An 18,226-nucleotide genomic window follows, 5' to 3' on the forward strand; every position below is an offset into this window, starting at 1 on the left:
CAGTGGACAAACTGATTTAATTAGTTTCTCTCGGATCGACAAAATAAACATTTTAACAAGGTGTGGGTATTCTAGAAATTTTAGTAGAATTGTAGACATTTTAATAGCACAATTCTCCACATATAAGAAGCTGATTTAGATATATTAATCATTTCTTCTGGAAAAAAATAGATTAACTCAAATATCGATTGTGTTGATGAATCCGAGATTTGAGTATAAAAGGTTTTTTTTGCCATAATAAGAATCTAAAATTAGGGATATTAAATTAGAGATGTTTCATTTCGGTTATTTATAACAGAGACGTTAGTTATTTATGGTTACAGCCTGCTGGAGACATGGTTCAGACTGGGACCCAACATCTGATCTGTAGCGCACCCGAACGGCACGCGCGGTGGGCGGAGTCATACCTCTGAGCTCACTTCCGTTGGAGTGAGCCGTCCACTCTCTCGCGCAGCTTTTCTCTCCCAGTTTCCATCAGCCAGCGCCGCCGTCAGGTGTACTGGATCCGGTCCGGAGGAGAGTGGCGGACCCGCTCGACGCAGAAAACGCCCGGTAGCCACATGAGAAGCGCCGCCCACGCCAGGGACTCCCGGCTCTCCGTACTCACATAACCGGACTACTTTTTTAGGCGGGCTGTTGGAGTTTTTCATCGCTTTAATTGTTTTAATTGACTCCCTTTTTTAAAACATTCAACAAGATGGAGAACGATGATAAATATCTTCCCGAGCTGCTGGCGGAGAAGGACAGTTTGGACTCGTCGTTCACTCACGCGATGAAACTTCTAAACGCAGGTAAGAGTGTATTTAATTGTGTGTGTGTGTGTGTGTGTGTGTGTGTGTGTGTGTGTGTGTGTGTGCCCGCTACCACACAAAGTAGCTTTTGTCTAGATGAGCGGTTTAGTTTGGTGTTAGTTGATGAATCGTGTGTGAAAGCAGAACCAACAGAGACACACGTGGGGGTTAGACTCAAACTCCACCGCGCTCGTTCTTGTTACCGTGTCCCTTTTGATTCTTCTGTCCGGGAGCCGAGCAGCAACACACCGCTTTGAAGCCGGGAGGCGGCGCCTCATCAGCGGTGTGGAAGAGCTTGAGGTCCCGGTGTCTCCCGGTGCTCCTCAGAAGTGATGCCGCCATGGCGGGCACGGCGCTGCTGCCTCCCCTGTAGTTTCCACCCTGTAGTCTTTTAGTTACCATCTCTTTTTCACTCTATTCTGGATGCTAAATCATGCCTCATAATTATAACGACTCCTCAAAAGCTGACGTTTTTATTCCGCTCCTCTGGTCTGAACATCAGATCCCGTTTAGAAAACAAACTAACTTCCTGTGATGTAATCCTTTATTTTCTTAGTTCCACCTCTCAGATTTCCCTGCTGATGATTCATCTGACACGTCTGTCTAGGATATGCTAAATTTAACCTGCAGGCCAGGAGTTGGAAGTCTGACTAAGGTGAAGTGTGTGTGTGTGCGCGTGTGTGTGTGTGTTGGTTTCTCTAGCCCAAACATCTACCTGGCACTCCTGTAGGATCTGCAGCTGGCAGGCTGGTGTGGGTGACTGGTTCGCACATTGCAGGCTCAGGAGTTGTCAGAGCCAGGAGTCAGGTGGTGCTTTCAGGTGAAATCTTGTGGTTCCTGTGTCACACAGGAGAGGTGTGAGAACAAAACAACAAATGTTTAGTTCGCTGCTGTCTGAAAATCTTCATCGATGCTTCATATTGAATGAGATCCCCACGATTTCAATGTATTTTTATTTCCAACATTTAATCATAAGCCCAATAATCAAGTCTCAGTGGTTGAAATATAATTTCTTTACTCTAAATGAGACCTAATCTAGAGATTTCAATGATTTGGTTTGAAAACTGAGTGAAAATATCAGATCTAAATAGATTTTTTTATGTATTTGACCACATCACCATTACAAAAAGGAACTAAATCAAGTGCATCTAAATGGTTTTGTTAAGCATTTACGATCGCACAACTTTGTCTCTGTTCTTTAGAAATCGATAGAGTCCAGAAAGGCGAGACTAAAAAGGAGACCCAGACCTACCTGGACCTTTTCACTACAAAGAACATCAAACTCAAGGAGCGAGTGCTCATACCTGTCAAACAGTACCCCAAGGTGAGCTGCTTGTTGTCTTGCTGTTTTAGTTTGAAAATCTTTGTACTTTCCAGCCGCCGCTCACTAATTACACAAACTAAGAGCTAGTGCTGCTCGATTATGGCAAAAATAATAATCACGATTATGGTGACTGAAATTGAGATCACGATTATTTAGGACGATTTTTCTATTTATGTTGATTTAATTTGTTTTTATTCAGTCATAAAACTGCTCAGGGCACAATCAGGACAAAAATAAGAAACAAGATGATCACTAAAATAACTCCTGATTCCCAGTATAAAAAGACCAACATACTTATAGCTTATAGTCTTGGTTTAACTCATTTAAGTCTAACCCGTACAGACCCAAATACCAATATCTTGCAAATACTGACAGCAAGAATTATACTGTGGCATTTATAACAAATAAATGCAAATAAATTGATGTTCACAAAATGTTGCATAACATTTATTGAAGTCGTGTCAAGGTGCTGTAGGAGCGTGCACTAGCACCGTGTCCTCAGAGAGATTAGTTATTATTTATCAGCGTGAGGAACTTATTTCTACCTTATTTATAAACTATTTATTTACAAGTCGTCCATCAGTTAATGCAATAATTGTCCCAACCACAGCTGCACCCCCCACCCCCCAACCCGGTCTCACAGCAATCGGGGCAAGCTGCACGTGTGTTTAGTGCGCCGCACGCGCACATTTAGCCGTTTGTAGCGGCTCAGGAGTCCGCAGGTGCGGTGTGTGTGTCACTCACTCTGGTTACTCTGGCCATGAGAGTCGTTTTTTTAGAGACCGACACGTCACTACATCATTCCCTTTCCTAATGTCCTGAAGAACGGTCCGGAGCGCAGGCGGAGTGTTTAGCTAACCTGCAGGAAATGTCGACGACAGTTATCCAGAAAGTAGCTAAGGGTTACCAGAGATGTTTCTGAGGTGTTCGTTAGGTACTTTTAAGATTTAAAAAGTCAAGAAGGGGGTCTGAGAAGCTGATAGAAATAGCGTCAAAGTCACAAAGTTGGCAACACTGTAGGAGGAGCGCTTAATTTGCAACTCGGGGCAGCGCAGGCGGGAGGAGCAAATAATCGGCTTGTTTTGTTTTTTATAATCGTTCAAAACTCAGATCGTAATCGTGATTAAAATTCGATTAATTGAGCAGCCCTACTAAGAGCTGTCTTAAATTACTCCTTAATTCTGGTGTTTAAGCTTTGGACAATGATGACCGTCGATAATGTTTGAATATAATAATAAAAAATCGTTGAACACAGACGTTTGGGTCCGTTAGGCGATATTTTCAGGGTAAAAGCTTGCTGACTTTCATCATTTAACCCAAAAAGCACCCATTCACATCATTTCTGATCTTAAACGCTCATATTTGTGTAATTAGTGAGTCTGATAAAGTGACAATGATCACTGGTCAGTAAAATCTCTATCAGCTGCTGTGGGCTGCATCCTTTAAGTCCGTCCTGTTGTAAAACCTGTTATTTAGATCCTTTAAATGATAAAAGCCCGTCTGTAGGAGTCTGTTCACTTACAGGGTGATCAGTACGATACAGGAGTGTGTTTCTTTGGGTGTGTCCGCCGTTCGGTCTCCAGGACTTGGACTTTAGTTGCCACATAAGGCACCATTGACTGATCTAATCAGGCAGCCATTTTTTCTGTTTGTGTTTGGAAATGGCAGCTACTTTAATACAATTATTAGCATTAGTAGAAGTTATTTTAGTCAGAGATTCAGAAGGTTGCGGTGAGTTCTGGCTCCGCGCTAGCAAACAAACGCAGATAATATGGTATCCCTTAGGAGCTCGTACAGACTTGATGTGGTAAATCTGCGCCTTAAGGCCTGCAGGACGTACAGCCAGATCCCCGACAGTCTACTGGTGTTTGACTAGACCCGTCTCTGACTGGCAGGCTAATTTGGTTCTTCTTTTTGTTGCTTTGTTAGTTTAATTTTGTGGGGAAGATTTTGGGACCTCAGGGCAACACGATCAAACGTCTGCAGGAGGAGACCGGGGCCAAGATCTCTGTGCTGGGCAAAGGATCCATGAGGGACAAAGCCAAGGTACGGTACCTCCTGTAAGAAGTCTGCTGAGGAGGGTTAGCACCTCTGTCCCAGAGTAACCGGGTAACCCCGTTACCTAGCAGTCTGACGTAATCATCATGCATGGTTACTACGGCGATAGCGATGCCAGTGAGGTGGAGTAGATGTGATTATGTCTTCCATTATTCATTAAATATTCAAGTGGAGCAGCTGACGGGCCTTTTGATGTTGTCCTTGTCTCAGGAAGAGGAACTCAGGAAAGGTGGTGAACCAAAATACGCCCACCTGTCTATGGAGCTGCACGTGTTCATCGAGGTGTTCGCGCCAGTGCCCGACGCTTACCTGCGCATGGCACACGCTATGGAGGAGGTCAAAAAGTTCCTGTTTCCTGTAAGTGTGTGTTTGCTGTTCTTCCAAGGAACGTCTGGAGAGGACCTGTTAGAGGACCGACGACGGCGTGGCGAACAGACATGTTATCTATAAAAACCATCACTTGTTTCGTCTTAACACATAAAATCCTGAATTCTGTTGATTTCTCACAGTTGAGGCGTCATCACAGCTGGGCAGGAAATAGAAAAAGATGATGTTCTACTAAAAATAGACCGGAGACTAGCTGTGTGTTTATATAGTTGCTAATTAATTTCCAGTCTAAGAAAAGACAATCGCTGAGCTCAGAAGTAGAAGTGGGATACACGCCGGGCGTGGTGGGGGTGTGAACGTGTCGCTGCTGCTGCTTCTTCAGATTTGTTCATGTAAATTAACAGAAGAAGGCATAAGGAGCTATAAAGCATCAATACCACTGGCTGGTGGGCTGAGACTAATCTTTATTCTCAGTGTTGTGTGAGACAAAGAGTCCAGGTGTGCAGGTCAGACAGCGGAGAGTGGATGGGTGTTTACCGGGACCAAACTCACTCCATGCCGTAGTCCCAGCACGTAAAGCAATCCGCTTAAGAGAAGGAATGGAGTCGCTTTCTCTGCGTCAGCAGACCTTCTGGGTCTTGCCTACATGTGAGTCCATCACTGCATCCATAGCAGAGTCTCACCTCGTATACAGACGCGTGTCCACATCCGTCCCACGGTGTTGCTTTAGCGCCGAGATGGCCGAGCCAGAGATGACGGGTTTAAGGAGCCAGAATCGGGCTACAGGCCCAATTACATCTTTGTGTTTCAGAATTAAACGTCATCTCAGGTCCGGCGTGAGACGAACGGGCCAGTGGAGTCGTTTCAGTGCTGATGTGTAATAAGCTACAACACCTGTCTCTGCAATTACAGGTCGTCATCTGTCAGGCATGAAGGCCGTCGTCTGAAACGGGCTGGTTTAGGCTTGGGCGGTATCCTAATTGTAACATCGCCTAGCTTCCTCCACCGTGCACGGTATTACCGGGACCGAGATAAAAACGATGACGTAAGCCTCGAGTGGAATTACCAAGCTGTTGGCTTGGACCTGAGCCCGTGGCAGACGTGCGGTTGCTTTGGGGCCGGTCGCCGGTCGCCGGCCGCTCTTCTCCGCCAGAAAGGCTCCAGACAGAAGTTGGCTATTTCAGCTACAGCTCGCTCGTCTGCGGTACCGACGAGGCGTGCGTCTTTCTGTCATCTTTTGCTTCCCAAACTGCAGAAGTTGTGTTGTTTTTAGACACCGAGTCAGCTGCTGGCTCTCCACGCAGTCATGTGACGACATCACGTTCATAAACTTTATGGAACGTCTCTAAATGTTGGACAAAACATTTTAAACTCTGTAGGTAAACCTCTACCAGGCTTCTGTTTTATACCTTTATTTATCTTTATATATTTCTTTTAATCCTCGTCTCTTACGTGAACGGTTTACTTCACGACGGTGTTGGCACGGACACCGTTGCTGTTTTAACAGCGCTTGTATACGGTCGTACTGTAATACCGCACAAGCGTGGTGTGTCTTTGGGCGCCTCACGACTCCGTTTGATTCAGAGGGGTGGCTGTGGTTAGGAACGAGGCTTTCTTCTACCCCCACTGCGGTGTGACCACGTTTTACTTCTAAAACAAGGTTTGATTGACCCCAAATTAATTTACTTCAATAACGTTTTCTTTATGAACACACGAGTCAGAAACATCTCACTTGTGAAGAGACGTCTGCTGGAGCAGAAATAAAACGGGCTAAAAGATCTAGCTGTAAGTAATTTCTGTACCAGAGCAAAGCCAGACGTCTGACTTCACTGCTGCCGTTTGACACGTTAGCAGGTCCCTGGTCCCCTGTGAGAGCGGCGTGTTCGGGTTTGTTTGTGCGTCTGCACCAAGGTTGGGAGATCGGACAAATGATTCGACCGTGGCGATTGGCCCAGCCTTCCGCTGATCTCTTTATTAGTGAGATGTTTTATGCCTATGGATGTACCCGCCCTGGGACTGGGAGATGGGGGTTCAAATCCCGGTCGGGTCAAACCAAAGACTTAAAAATGGGACCCAATGCCTCCCTGCTTGACTCGCCACTCTAAGGGGTTGGTTTGGGGGGTTAAAGCAGCCACCGCCGCTGCAGCTCACCGCCCCCCACGAGGATGGGTCAGATGCAGAGATGGATGTCACCGGTGTGTGGTGGCTAGTGGGACTCTTAACTTGACGTACTGGGCAGTCGTTGATTGATGCATCAAAAAGCTGATGAAATTCGGTAACCGACAACGTCTCATTGGAATCCGCGTGGCCTGCTTCTGCAAACCAAATAAGAATGATTGTGATTGGTGGAGCACTCCATGCAGTGTGTCAGGCCCACACGAACATCTAAACGTCTTCCTGTTACATCACCCATCGTCCAACCCTAAGCTGCAGTCACTCTATTTGAAATCGATGAAATAAACTGTGTGTTTGCCGGCTTTTTGCTGTGGACCAATCCAAAACCGTCCTCCATGCCGCCGATCCTCGGTGAACGCTCTTCGTCCTCCCCCATCATCAGAGCCCGTCACTACACTGGACTGTTGAATGAACAGGCATTGATTGGGTCACAGTGCAGCTCTTGTGATTGCTCCCAGAAGGAAAAGGGCCGATTAGGTTGCAGCAGAAGGAGCTTTGAGCCAACTTGCTGCTCGTGCAGATAAACGTGGAAACGCTTGATTCATCCCAGACTCACTGAGGACAGAGAGGGAGATGTGGTTTACAGTCTGGGCTTGATGGAAAGAGGACTGGGAGTGTGGGTGGATGCTCTCCAGCACACCAACAACCCTCCCCCCCCCGTCTCTCTCACACACACCGTGAGTCACTGAGACGTTTTCTCCCACCGGGGTGGATGCTCTCCAGCACACCAACAACCCTCTCCCCCCCGTCTCTCTCACACACACCGTGAGTCACTGAGACGTTTTCTCCCACCGGGGTGGGCTGAGGGGGGGAGGGGAGTGTTCTTCAGTAGCTTGGTTTTATTTTATTTTTTGCCTCCTTCTGTAACCCTTCTAACGTCTTCTCTGTCCGCTTGTGTAGGACATGATGGATGATATCTGCCAAGAACAGTTCATGGAGATGAGCTACCTGAACGGAGGCCAGGAGCACGGGGGCAGAGGGCGAGGGGGCATGCCCGTTAGGGGCCGTGGGGTCCCCCCTGCTGGAGCACACAGGTTTGGAGATGGACACACACACACACACACACACACACACACACACACACACACACACTTACCAACAGACACATTTATTCTTCTAGACTAAACTCTTCTTGTGCAGCTGATGTGATACACATCAGGACTCATGACCAGCAGTCTAATGGGCCATTCCCATCGGTACCGGGTCGGCCCGGTACCGATGGGAATGGCCCATTAGACGTCAAAGTTCCACGGACCGGAAGGACTCGTATGACACGGTGCCGTTTACCTAGTCACATCAGAGTACGAGTCGTTAGTTTTGACTCGAACAAAAGACCAAAGCAAGAGAAAGATGCCTTTTAGGTTATAGAGACTCATTTGTAGTGACCTCTTAACAACAACCGTGTGAAGATGACGCCCGTGTCTCCGTTACGCCCGGCTGCTGGAGAACAGCACCATAGAAGTGTCAGTAGCCCACGCCACTCATGACATTAACGCTGGGTTTCTTCTCTCAGGGGACGAGGAATGCCTCCTCACGGTTCTGCAGCCAGAGGCGGAGTGACTCGGGGTGGTCCCGCCAGAGGTGGAGCCGTGAGAGGGGGGGGCCCAGCAGGAAGAGGAGGGCCTCCCGCAGCACCCACCCGGGGAACCGCAGCACCACGCGCCAGACCCCCAGCTGGAGGACCACCTCAGAGGATGGCACCGCCCCCCGCACACCAGCACACCCCTGCTGCAGCTGCAGAGGGTTATGATGAATATGTAAGTACAAGGTACTCACACACATCCGTCTGTAGGATATTTGTGATGATCTCAGCGTTAAGAGCACAAGTATACAGTGGGGCAAAAAAGTATTTAGTCAGCCACCGATTGTGCAAGTTCTCCCACTTAAAATGATGACAGAGGTCAGTAATTTACATCATAGGTACACTTCAACTGTGAGAGACAGAATGTGAAAAAAATCCATGAATTCACATGGCAGGATTTTTAAAGAATTTATTTGTAAATCAGGGTGGAAAATAAGTATTTGGTCACTTCAAACAAGGAAAATCTCTGGCTCTCACAGACCTGTAACGTCTTCTTTAAGCAGCTTTTCTGTCCTCCACTCGTTACCTGTATTAATGGCACCTGTTTGAACTCATTATCTGTATAAAAGACACCTGTCCACAGCCTCAAACAGTCAGACTCCAAACTCCACTATGGCCAAGACCAAAGAGCTTTCGAAGGACACCAGGAAAAGAATTGTAGACCTGCACCAGACTGGGAAGAGTGAATCTACAATAGGCAAGCAGCTTGGTGTGAAAAAAATCAACTGTGGGAGCAATTATCAGAAAATGGAAGACGTACAAGACCACTGATAATCTCCCTCGATCTGGGGCTCCACGCAAGATCTCATCCCGTGGGGTCAAAATGATCATGAGAACGGTGAGCAAGAATCCCAGAACCACACGGGGGGACCTGGTGAATGACCTGCAGAGAGCTGGGACCACAGTAACAAAGGTCACCATCAGTAACACACTACAACGGCAGGGAATCAAATCCTGCAGTGCCAGACGTGTTCCGCTGCTGAAGCCAGTGCATGTCCAGGCCCGTCTGAAGTTTGCCAGAGAGCACATGGATGATACAGCAGAGGATTGGGAGAATGTCATGTGGTCAGATGAAACCAAAGTAGAACTTTTTGGTATAAACTCAACTCGTCGTGTTTGGAGGAAGAAGAATACTGAGTTACATCCCAAGAACACCATACCTACTGTGAAGCATGGGGGTGGGAACATCATGCTTTGGGGCTGTTTTTCTGCTAAGGGGACAGGACGACTGATCCGTGTTAAGGACAGAATGAATGGGGCCATGTATCGTGAGATTCTGAGCCAAAACCTCCTTCCATCAGTGAGAGCTTTGAAGATGAAACGTGGCTGGGTCTTCCAACACGACAATGATCCCAAACACACCGCCCGGGCAACAAAGGAGTGGCTCCGTAAGAAGCATTTGAAAGTCCTGGAGTGGCCTAGCCGGTCTCCAGACCTCAACCCCATAGAAAATCTGTGGAGGGAGTTGAAAGTCCGTGTTGCTCGGCGACAGCCCCAAAACATCACTGCTCTCGAGAAGATCTGCATGGAGGAATGGGCCAAAATACCAGCTACTGTGTGTGCAAACCTGGTAAAGACCTATAGTAATCGTTTGACCTCTGTTATTGCCAACAAAGGTTATGTTACAAAGTATTGAGTTGGTTTTTTGTTATTGACCAAATACTTATTTTCCACCCTGATTTACAAATAAATTCTTTAAAAATCCTAACATGTGAATTCATGGATTTTTTTCACATTCTGTCTCTCACAGTTGAAGTGTAGCTATGATGAAAATTACTGACCTCTGTCATCATTTTACGTGGGAGAACTTGCACAATCGGTGGCTGACTAAATACTTTTTTGCCCCACTGTATGAACGTGGCTGGTGTTCTACACCGTTAACGCTCCGTTTCCAGCGAGGGCACAAGGGGTTTCAGATGGCCGAGACAAAAGGGAGAGCGTGTTTATGTTTGTACCGGTGGAGTACTTCAGGGACATCCTGACATTCCTGATTCATGAACAAGCCTCCCCTTAAATCTTGTCGTGTTCCTGTTTCCTTTCCCCTTCAGGGCTACGACGAGAGCTACACCGACACGGCCTACGAGTCGTACGACAGCTATTACAGCCAGCCGCAGGCGTGAGTGAATCAGACCCCTTTGTTTTTCACCTGCGTCTCAGAAAACAAGCACACACACACACACACACACACACACACACACACACACGCGCACACCCACCCACACCAGCTAGTTTATTAGGACTTTAGAGGATTTGGTTGCACTGGCCTGTCTCCCTGATGGCGAGGGTGATTGTTGGCTTGTGTGCGTCTGCCTGAACATAGTTTATCATAAATGACCTTTTTTAATCTTCTTTAATGTCTTTTGTGTTTCTGACAACCAGAGAACCAGAATATTATGATTATGGACACGGAGAGACCACAGAGTCGTACGAGTCGTATGGTGAGAACCGCTTTCCTCCACCAGGCTGTTTTAATGTGAACGCAGTAAATCAGAATCGTGTTGAGTTGCTGGTTGATGCATGTGGACGCACCCTGCCATTGTAATGCGATGAATCCTTAAATCCATGTTCAAGCTCTGTTTTTCCTCCTTTTGTGTCTCTTCCAGGCCAGGACGACTGGAACGGCACCCAGCGGACGACTCCGGGGAAAGCCCCGCCCCCATCCAGAGGTGGAAAGACAGCCTACCGGGAGCACCCGTACAGACAGTACTGAAGCGGACTAGTTGCCCCGGTAGTCGTGTGTCGACCCGGCAGCTCTCGCTTTAAGAAGCCTGACAAAAGTAAATGTCCGTTTGGTTTTTCTGTTTGGGCTTTTCCTACACTGGACTTGACTCACAAGAACAAATTGGGAACTGAAAATTGGAACTGGATTTTGAGATTTGACCACAGGCACCTTCCTGTACTCCCACTTTGTCACATCTCCTGTCCAAGCAACCAAAGTGGCTTTTAAAAGGGTCAGAGAGGAGACGCTGGTGTTTTCTGTTTCCTTTCTCTCGACTTTTCTTCATTTCTTTTTGCTGAATGTTTTTTCTCCGACCGTTTTTACCCCCTCTGGCTTTTTTGACATTGTTTATTGTTCTTTGACTGTTTAGGAGTTGTCGTTTCGAGTGTAATTAGTGGCTCAACACCTACTTGTCCTTTTTAATTGTTTTTAAATACAAAGAACCTGTTGAGGGTCAGTTGCAGATTCCCACTTAGGCTACATTTCAAAATTCTGTTAATATAGTCTAATAAAAGACCTTATTAAACGTTTATTTCATGTAATATATCCATCTATAAAACAAAAAACAAAACATCTTAAATTACAATAAGACTAAAGCAATTTTAATGGGATCAGTGAAATCCATCGCTGGTGATGGCTTGTTCCTAAATAGTTCTAAAACATAATCTGTCAGCTTTAGGCAGCAATATCTGTCACTGTACTTAGAGTTTTGAAATATAGCCCTAATAGACACTGTCGAGATGGACTGTCCTCATATCCTTAATTTGTTTTACTTGTTAAAAGAATAATTACGACTGAAGACAAAATAATGGCTAAATCTGGCCAGTGCTTGGCCTCTTGTTCATTTAGAAACGGCTCAGGTCTTCATGTTCTGATCTGATTCGACACAAACTGCATGCACAAAGTACACAAAGAAGGATTGGGACAAAAATCTCCACATGGGTCTTCTCTTACCACAGAGAAGGGATCCTGCAGCTCAATCCAAACTCTTGTACATATTTTAAAACATCCTAACTGTACTTCTTATTCTGCCACTAGCATCTGTATCCTCTCCATAAAATGCATTATGCTCCATGTGTAAGCTTGCCTAAATAGGTTACTAAATCTGTCAAAAAATGTTTTGCAGCAGTTTGTCAATAAAGCCTAGTTTGTTTTTTATGAAACGTAACTTGCTTTATTTGTTTCCTGTTCTAGTTAAATTCTGAAATGGCCTTTTTTAAACCACCTCCAGCAGTCAGATGTAGGGGTTTGGTTTGGTTTCTCCTTCAAAAGCGCTTTTTAAATCTAAATGAATGTATTGCCGTCTGAAGACTTTAACCATACTAAATGATGTCTTGATTTGATTATAAAAGAGCACAACTTATTCTTTCTCTCTCTCTCTATACTTTTTAAAAAGGACCCAGAGGTAAGACCTCTAAAATAACCTGGATAGCTCCCTAATGTGTATAGAGTTGTAAAGCATTGAATGCCTGGGTATGTATAAGACTTTTTCAATCCTACCTGTGGTCGTAATCGTCGATGAGAATTAACTGAATTCAAACTCGTTGTCATGATTGGTGCTTTAGTCCAGAGTAACGGCTATAATCTAGAGAAGTCCGCCGTAAAGCTCACCCTAACCCTAAATGTTCAGTTTTCTAGTGTGTTCCATCGTATTGACCTAAACCTGCTGGTAAATCCCAACCATGTCTTAAAACCTTACTGCGGTCATGGCAACAAAAAGAGTCGCTTCAAAAGTAAGAAGAGAAAAAAGTCACTTCCAGCCTCATGCAGCAGTAGATGCCATGTGCACAAATAACTGTTTTGTGTTCTAACTAAATCTAGTGTAAATGCAACTCTTGCTGAAATGAACAGAGCCAAACATCTTCTGTCCAGTTGAGCTGCTGTTGCCTTTTATTTGCTGTGTAAGGGTTGCTTACTGCTCAGCCTGTAGAGTTATCCAAACAAGTATGAGTTGCATGGGCACATCTTCTCCTGTAGACGTTGCATGGTCTGTTTCAAGTTGCTCTCAGCCCTTTGTAGACGGGGTATTGATTTGTGGTTTGCCCTTCCTTCAGGCACAGCCATCGGTCACGGAAGGACCCGGAGACTGGCGGTCTACTGGAGACGCTTCAGCCCCCAGGTCGGTTCACGGCTGCATCTTGTTCCTTTTTGAGGGGTCACACTGAGATGTGTTTACATGCTGGTCACACAATCCAAAGGGCCAACCCCCCCAGTCTGCAACGCCAGAATACAGGATACACAACCTGTTTTTGCAATGTGTGTGTGTGTGTGTGGGGGGGGGGGGGGGGGGGGGGGCACGACAACGGGGATTAATATTGCAATAATGATATGACTTGCAATAAATATATATTCAAGAACAAAACATCAAAAACAAAGAAATTAATAAAAAAAATTAAATGACTACAAATAATAAAATGGGAAAAGCAACATTGGTGAAGAAAGGGAAAAGGGAATCTGTGGATCCTGGGAAAAGCAGAGAGAGCAGAGCGAAGCTAACAGGCGTTTGCTAGCCATCCAAACTAAGTGCTGTCCTCCTAGGGGGCGGGCATCTAACCTATAAGAACCCACCCGATTGGCTAAATGGGTGCAGGGCTCTATTAGATGCTTTCATTTGATTGACAAAATGAACTTTGCGTAGCAAACATTTGAGCTGACCATTCAGTTTGTTCTGTTCTTTGCGATATTCGTAGGGCACATGCTGATATTGCGATGGTGATACATTTATGATGAATTGCGTAGCCTAGTGGGTGTTTTAAGTGTGGCGTGTGTTTTTTATTCTCAGTCAGGCAATCTCTGAGCTGGGGGGGTTCGGGTCTCTTGCGCCACCCCCCTCTGCTGGAGCACACCCCACTAATTGAGGACCACCACTTGACACCAACTTAGACGCGCTGTAAACACACCAACTGTGTTAGGTCATTCACCATCTCATACATTAGCTTTGGGGTACAAAGTGATAGCCTGCTATATATTTTAGCTGTAATGTAAATTATACCCAATTTGTAGTCCTGAATTATTCAGAACCACTGGTACTCTTCTTTAATTTTTCCCTTTTCCCTAAAGATTGTTGCGTAAGAAAGTGCTGAGGGTGCCGGAGCCTTTCAGCGGCGTGTTGGTGGCTTTACAGCTTCTCAAAGGGTGGTTGATTCTGATGAATGGCCACTGCCTGGATGTAGCCATCAGTGTGTGTGTGTGTGTGTGTGTGTGTGTGTGTGTATACAGGTCCTTCTCAAAAAATTTGCATATTGTGATAAAGTTCATTATTTTCTGTAGTGTACTGATAAACATTTTACTTTTATATATATTAGATTCATTACCCTGTACCAGGGTCCGAAATAAAATGTTTTACTCACCGGCCAAGTTGGCTGGTAGATGATGAAAATCTACCGGCCAAAACTCTAAATGATTTAGATCTACCTAAAGCATGTTATTCTATATTATGTTGATTCCAAACAGAGTGACAAAATAATTAAAACATCAATTAATTAAAAAAAAACAACTCTTTTGTCATTTTTACCATTTATTTATTTATTTTTAGAGATGTTTTTATGAACTCTTTCATTGAAATCTAGTCAGACTCCTTGTTTTCTCTGTCCATGAAGTCAGGCCTCCTGCTTCTGACACCGTCTTTGTGCCAAAGCATTACAGCCTCATTTGGGTCCTAGTCCTGATCTCTGGAGAACACAGCTGCACCATGAGAATATCTGAAAGTATGTCAGGGCTAGGGTTGTCACGGTAACCGGTGTAGCGGTAAACCCCGGTAAAAAAGTTGACAATAATAATAACCGTCTTGTTTAAAAATATATATATATTATCTCGGTGGATTACCGTGGCTGCGGTGTAGGCGCGGTGACCCTTACCAGCCACCGTATCATCTGAAGTTGCCGGCGGCACATGCGCACTTTGTTGTTTACGACCAAAACTTTCTTTAAGCTAAAGCTGAAATAATGGCAGGAGGAGACGGCACTCGGGACATTTATTATCCCTTATGGGCATTTTATGGATATCTGAAGAATGCCGAGGGACAGTTGATAGAAGACGGCTATCCTGTTTGCAGCACGAGCAGAAAAAGTGTCTGTGAAAGGCAGCAACGCTACGTGGCCATCATAATGTAGCCATTGTCTCACGACTCCGCCGTCTCCAGTTCGCCACTTTTCACAAAATCTTCTGGTTGCCACTGGTCCTGGTGGTTTTTCTTCCAGTTCGACGAGTTTTCTTTTGGAAGGCTGGCTGACTCCAGTTAAAAACCGCCACATTTCACCGCTAGTTTTAACACGAAGCTAACCGCTAACTTGATAAACTGATTGAATGGGATAGGCGGAAATGACGTTGGATGCGGCGTTCACGTTTCGCGTACGTTTGTGTACGCTGCATGCAGGCGGGAGGAGTATCAGACATCCATGGAAGATGACGGATAAACATAACTAACTTGGTGCAAACATTTACTCGCCAAATGTGAGCAAATTGCTCCATTTGGCGAGTGTTAATTTTGGACCCTGCACACAACTGAAGTAGTTCAAGCCTTTTATTGTTTCTAATATTGATGATTGTGGCGTACAGCTCATGAAAACCCAACATTCCTAAGCATATTTCATCCGACCAATAACAGAAAAGTGTTTTTAATACAAAAAAAGTCAACCTTCAAATAATTCTGTTCAGTTATGCACTCAATACTTGGTCGGGAATCCTTTTGCAGAAATGACCGCTTCAATGCGGCGTGGCATGGAGGCAATCAGCCTGTGGCACTGCTGAGGTGTTATGGAGGCCCAGGATGCTTCGATAGCGGCCTTAAGCTCATCCAGAGTGTTGGGTCTTGCTTCTCTCAACTATCTCTTCACAATATCCCACAGGTTCTCTACGGGGTTCAGGTCAGGAGAGTTGGCAGGCCAGCTGAACACAGTAATAGCATGGTCAGTAAAGCATTTACCAGTGGTGTTGGCACTGTGAGCAGCTGCCAGGTCGTGCTGAAAAATGAAATCTTCATCTCCATAAAGCTTTTCAGCAGATGGAAGCATGAAGTGCTCCAAAATCTCCTGATAGCTAGCTGCATTGACCCTGCCCTTGATAAAACACAGTGGACCAACACCAGCAGCTGGCATGGCGCCCCGGACCATCACTGACTGTGGGTACTTGACACTGGACTTCAGGCATGTTGTCATTTCCCTCTGCCCAGTCTTCCTCCAGACTCTGGCACCTTGATTTCTGAATGACGTGCAAAATTTGCTTTCATCTGAAAAAAGTACTTTGGACCACTGAGCAACAGTCCAGTGCTGCTTCTCTGTAGTCCAGGTCAGGTGCTTCTGCCACTGTTTCTGGTTCAAAAGTGGCTTGACCTGGGGAATGCGGCACCTGTAGCCCATTTTCTGCACACGCCTGTACACGGTGGCTCTGGATGTTTCTACTCCAGACTCAGTCCACTGCTTCTGCAGGTCCCCCAAGGTCTGGAATCGGTCCTTCTCCACAATCTTCCTCAGGGTCCGGTCACCTCTTCTGGTTGTGCAGCGTTTTCTGCCACACTTTTTCCTTCCCACAGACTTCCCACTGAGGCGCCTTGATACAGCACTCTGGGAACAGCCTATTCGTTCAGAAATGTCTTTCTGTGTCTTACCCTCTTGCTTGAGGGTGTCAATGATGGCCTTCTGGACAGCAGTCAGGTCGGCAGTCTTACCCATGATTGCGGTTTTGAGTAATGAACCAGGCTGGGAGTTTTTAAAAGTCTCAGGAATCTTTTGCAGGTGTTTAGAGTTAATTAGTTGATGCAGATGATTAGGTTAATAGCTCGTTTAGAGAACCTTTTCATGATATGCACATTTTTTGAGATAGGAGTTTTGGGTTTTCATGAGCTGTATGCCAGAATCATCAATATTAGAAACAATAAAAGGTTTGAACTACTTCAGTTGTGTGTAATGAATCTAATATATATGAAAGTCTAATGTTTATCTGTACATTACAGACAATAATGAACTTTATCACAATATGCTAATTTTTTAGAAGGACCGGTATGTGTGAGACTGCAGCACCCTTGGTGAGTCTGGGAGGTAGTTAGATGTTGGTAACTAGATGGTGGCCTTTCCAGAAATGGAACTAGCAAAAACGTTTTATGAAGTCCTAAAGTCCAACGCCTGGAAGACCAGAAAATGATCAAATGTTAACCTAAAGCATTTGGAAAGTTCAACCTTGTTTGATCTTGATGGTCAGAATAGAATTTTCTGCATTTTTGTCGTTGACACAGAAACCTATGTGGTTTAGAAATCTTACTTATTTCCAGACTGTTTTTACCTTCTACTCCACTCTGAATCTCCGGTGATTGAAACTGTTGTGCAGTTATTCACAACGCCCAAAGCTGCCAGCGATCGCGCCTTCCTTATGGAAAATGTTGCTTAGCTGCAGTCGAAGCGCCGAGCTGCTTGGCAGGATCCGACCTTTAATTAATGCAACTGGCTCCAAGAAGAAAAGTGCCTTTTTTTAGTCAGACTGCAGCTTTTATCTCTAACCCTCCTGTGGTTTTGTCTCCTCTGCAGTGAAGTGGGAGCAGCTCGGCACAAAGAAGGTGGCCAGACGAAGCTCTTAGGGGCGCCCTGGTGGGGGAAATAAAAAAAACAAACGAGTCATTTCTGTTGTCTAGAGATGGTGAGGGGGACATGGCTGCCACACCAAGGACTTGACCTCCTCAGAGACATGCAGCTGACTGGGACTTCTGAACAGAAATGGACTCTCGCCTCACATGGACTATTTCCTACTGATTATTCCGGTCCGTGTTGAATTACCAGGAATTGTCTGTAATTCTGCTGACTGTCTCTTTGCACAGCCCCTGAGGACCACGCCCTCTTCCAACAAATGTAATTGTTCCAGTCTAATTCACCATTAAATAAGCAGTCCCGTTATAGCAAGCACCCGGATCGTTTTTCATTTCAATTAACCCCCGAAAAGACCTAAAACAAACCCTCTTAGCTGACTGAGAAGCGCCTCTCACTCGGAAATGCAGCCGACCCAAATGAAATAGATGCTTCCTTTTTACAGCATGTGGTTCATAACTCCTTCAATTGAATTCAAATTCAAAAATACTGTATTAGTCCCAGAGGGAAATTGATTGAGCATCATAAGAGAGGATACTTGGGGCGGGAGGGTTGGGAATACCCGGAGAGCGCGGATCAGTGTCCAGGACTGGTGCGCGCTCCTTCACGTTGCAGAAAAGCACGTTCTGGATTGCCTCGAGGATGCTAGAGCAGAAGCTTATTTGCATGTGCCCTCTC

General features: G+C 45.5%; 1 protein-coding gene across 2 annotated transcripts; it reads left to right on the forward strand.

The window, feature by feature from the left end:
- The first annotated feature begins 483 nt into the window (after nucleotides 1-483).
- Nucleotides 484-17,690, forward strand: khdrbs1b (KH domain containing, RNA binding, signal transduction associated 1b). 2 transcript variants are annotated; one of them, XR_001574506.3, is made up of 11 exons: nucleotides 484-791; nucleotides 1,994-2,115; nucleotides 4,045-4,161; nucleotides 4,384-4,530; nucleotides 7,576-7,709; nucleotides 8,189-8,432; nucleotides 10,306-10,373; nucleotides 10,637-10,695; nucleotides 10,861-11,034; nucleotides 13,031-13,095; nucleotides 17,495-17,690. XR_001574506.3 is itself a non-coding variant. In XM_015977308.3 (9 exons), exons 1-9 carry the CDS (start codon nucleotides 698-700, stop codon nucleotides 10,965-10,967), a joined length of 1,092 nt encoding a protein of 363 aa, XP_015832794.1. In that variant the 5' UTR covers nucleotides 484-697; the 3' UTR covers nucleotides 10,968-11,200. The 2 variants fall into 2 exon arrangements, 1 of the variants encoding a protein (XP_015832794.1); XM_015977308.3 differs by lacking the exons at nucleotides 13,031-13,095; nucleotides 17,495-17,690 and having other exon boundaries at nucleotides 10,861-11,200.
- Nucleotides 17,691-18,226: the final 536 nt, after the last annotated feature.

This window comes from Nothobranchius furzeri, chromosome 11 (assembly GCF_043380555.1).
Source record: "Nothobranchius furzeri strain GRZ-AD chromosome 11, NfurGRZ-RIMD1, whole genome shotgun sequence".
Lineage (NCBI taxonomy): Eukaryota > Metazoa > Chordata > Actinopteri > Cyprinodontiformes > Nothobranchiidae > Nothobranchius > Nothobranchius furzeri.

Bases quoted from the DNA above. Each gene is read 5' to 3' on its own strand.
- khdrbs1b (XM_015977308.3), top strand. From the start codon at position 698: ATGGAGAACGATGATAAATATCTTCCCGAGCTGCTGGCGGAGAAGGAC. The intron at 4,162-4,383 runs GTACGGTACCTC...TCCTTGTCTCAG, and splicing joins CCATGAGGGACAAAGCCAAG to GAAGAGGAACTCAGGAAAGG. The intron at 10,696-10,860 runs GTGAGAACCGCT...TGTCTCTTCCAG, and splicing joins AGAGTCGTACGAGTCGTATG to GCCAGGACGACTGGAACGGC.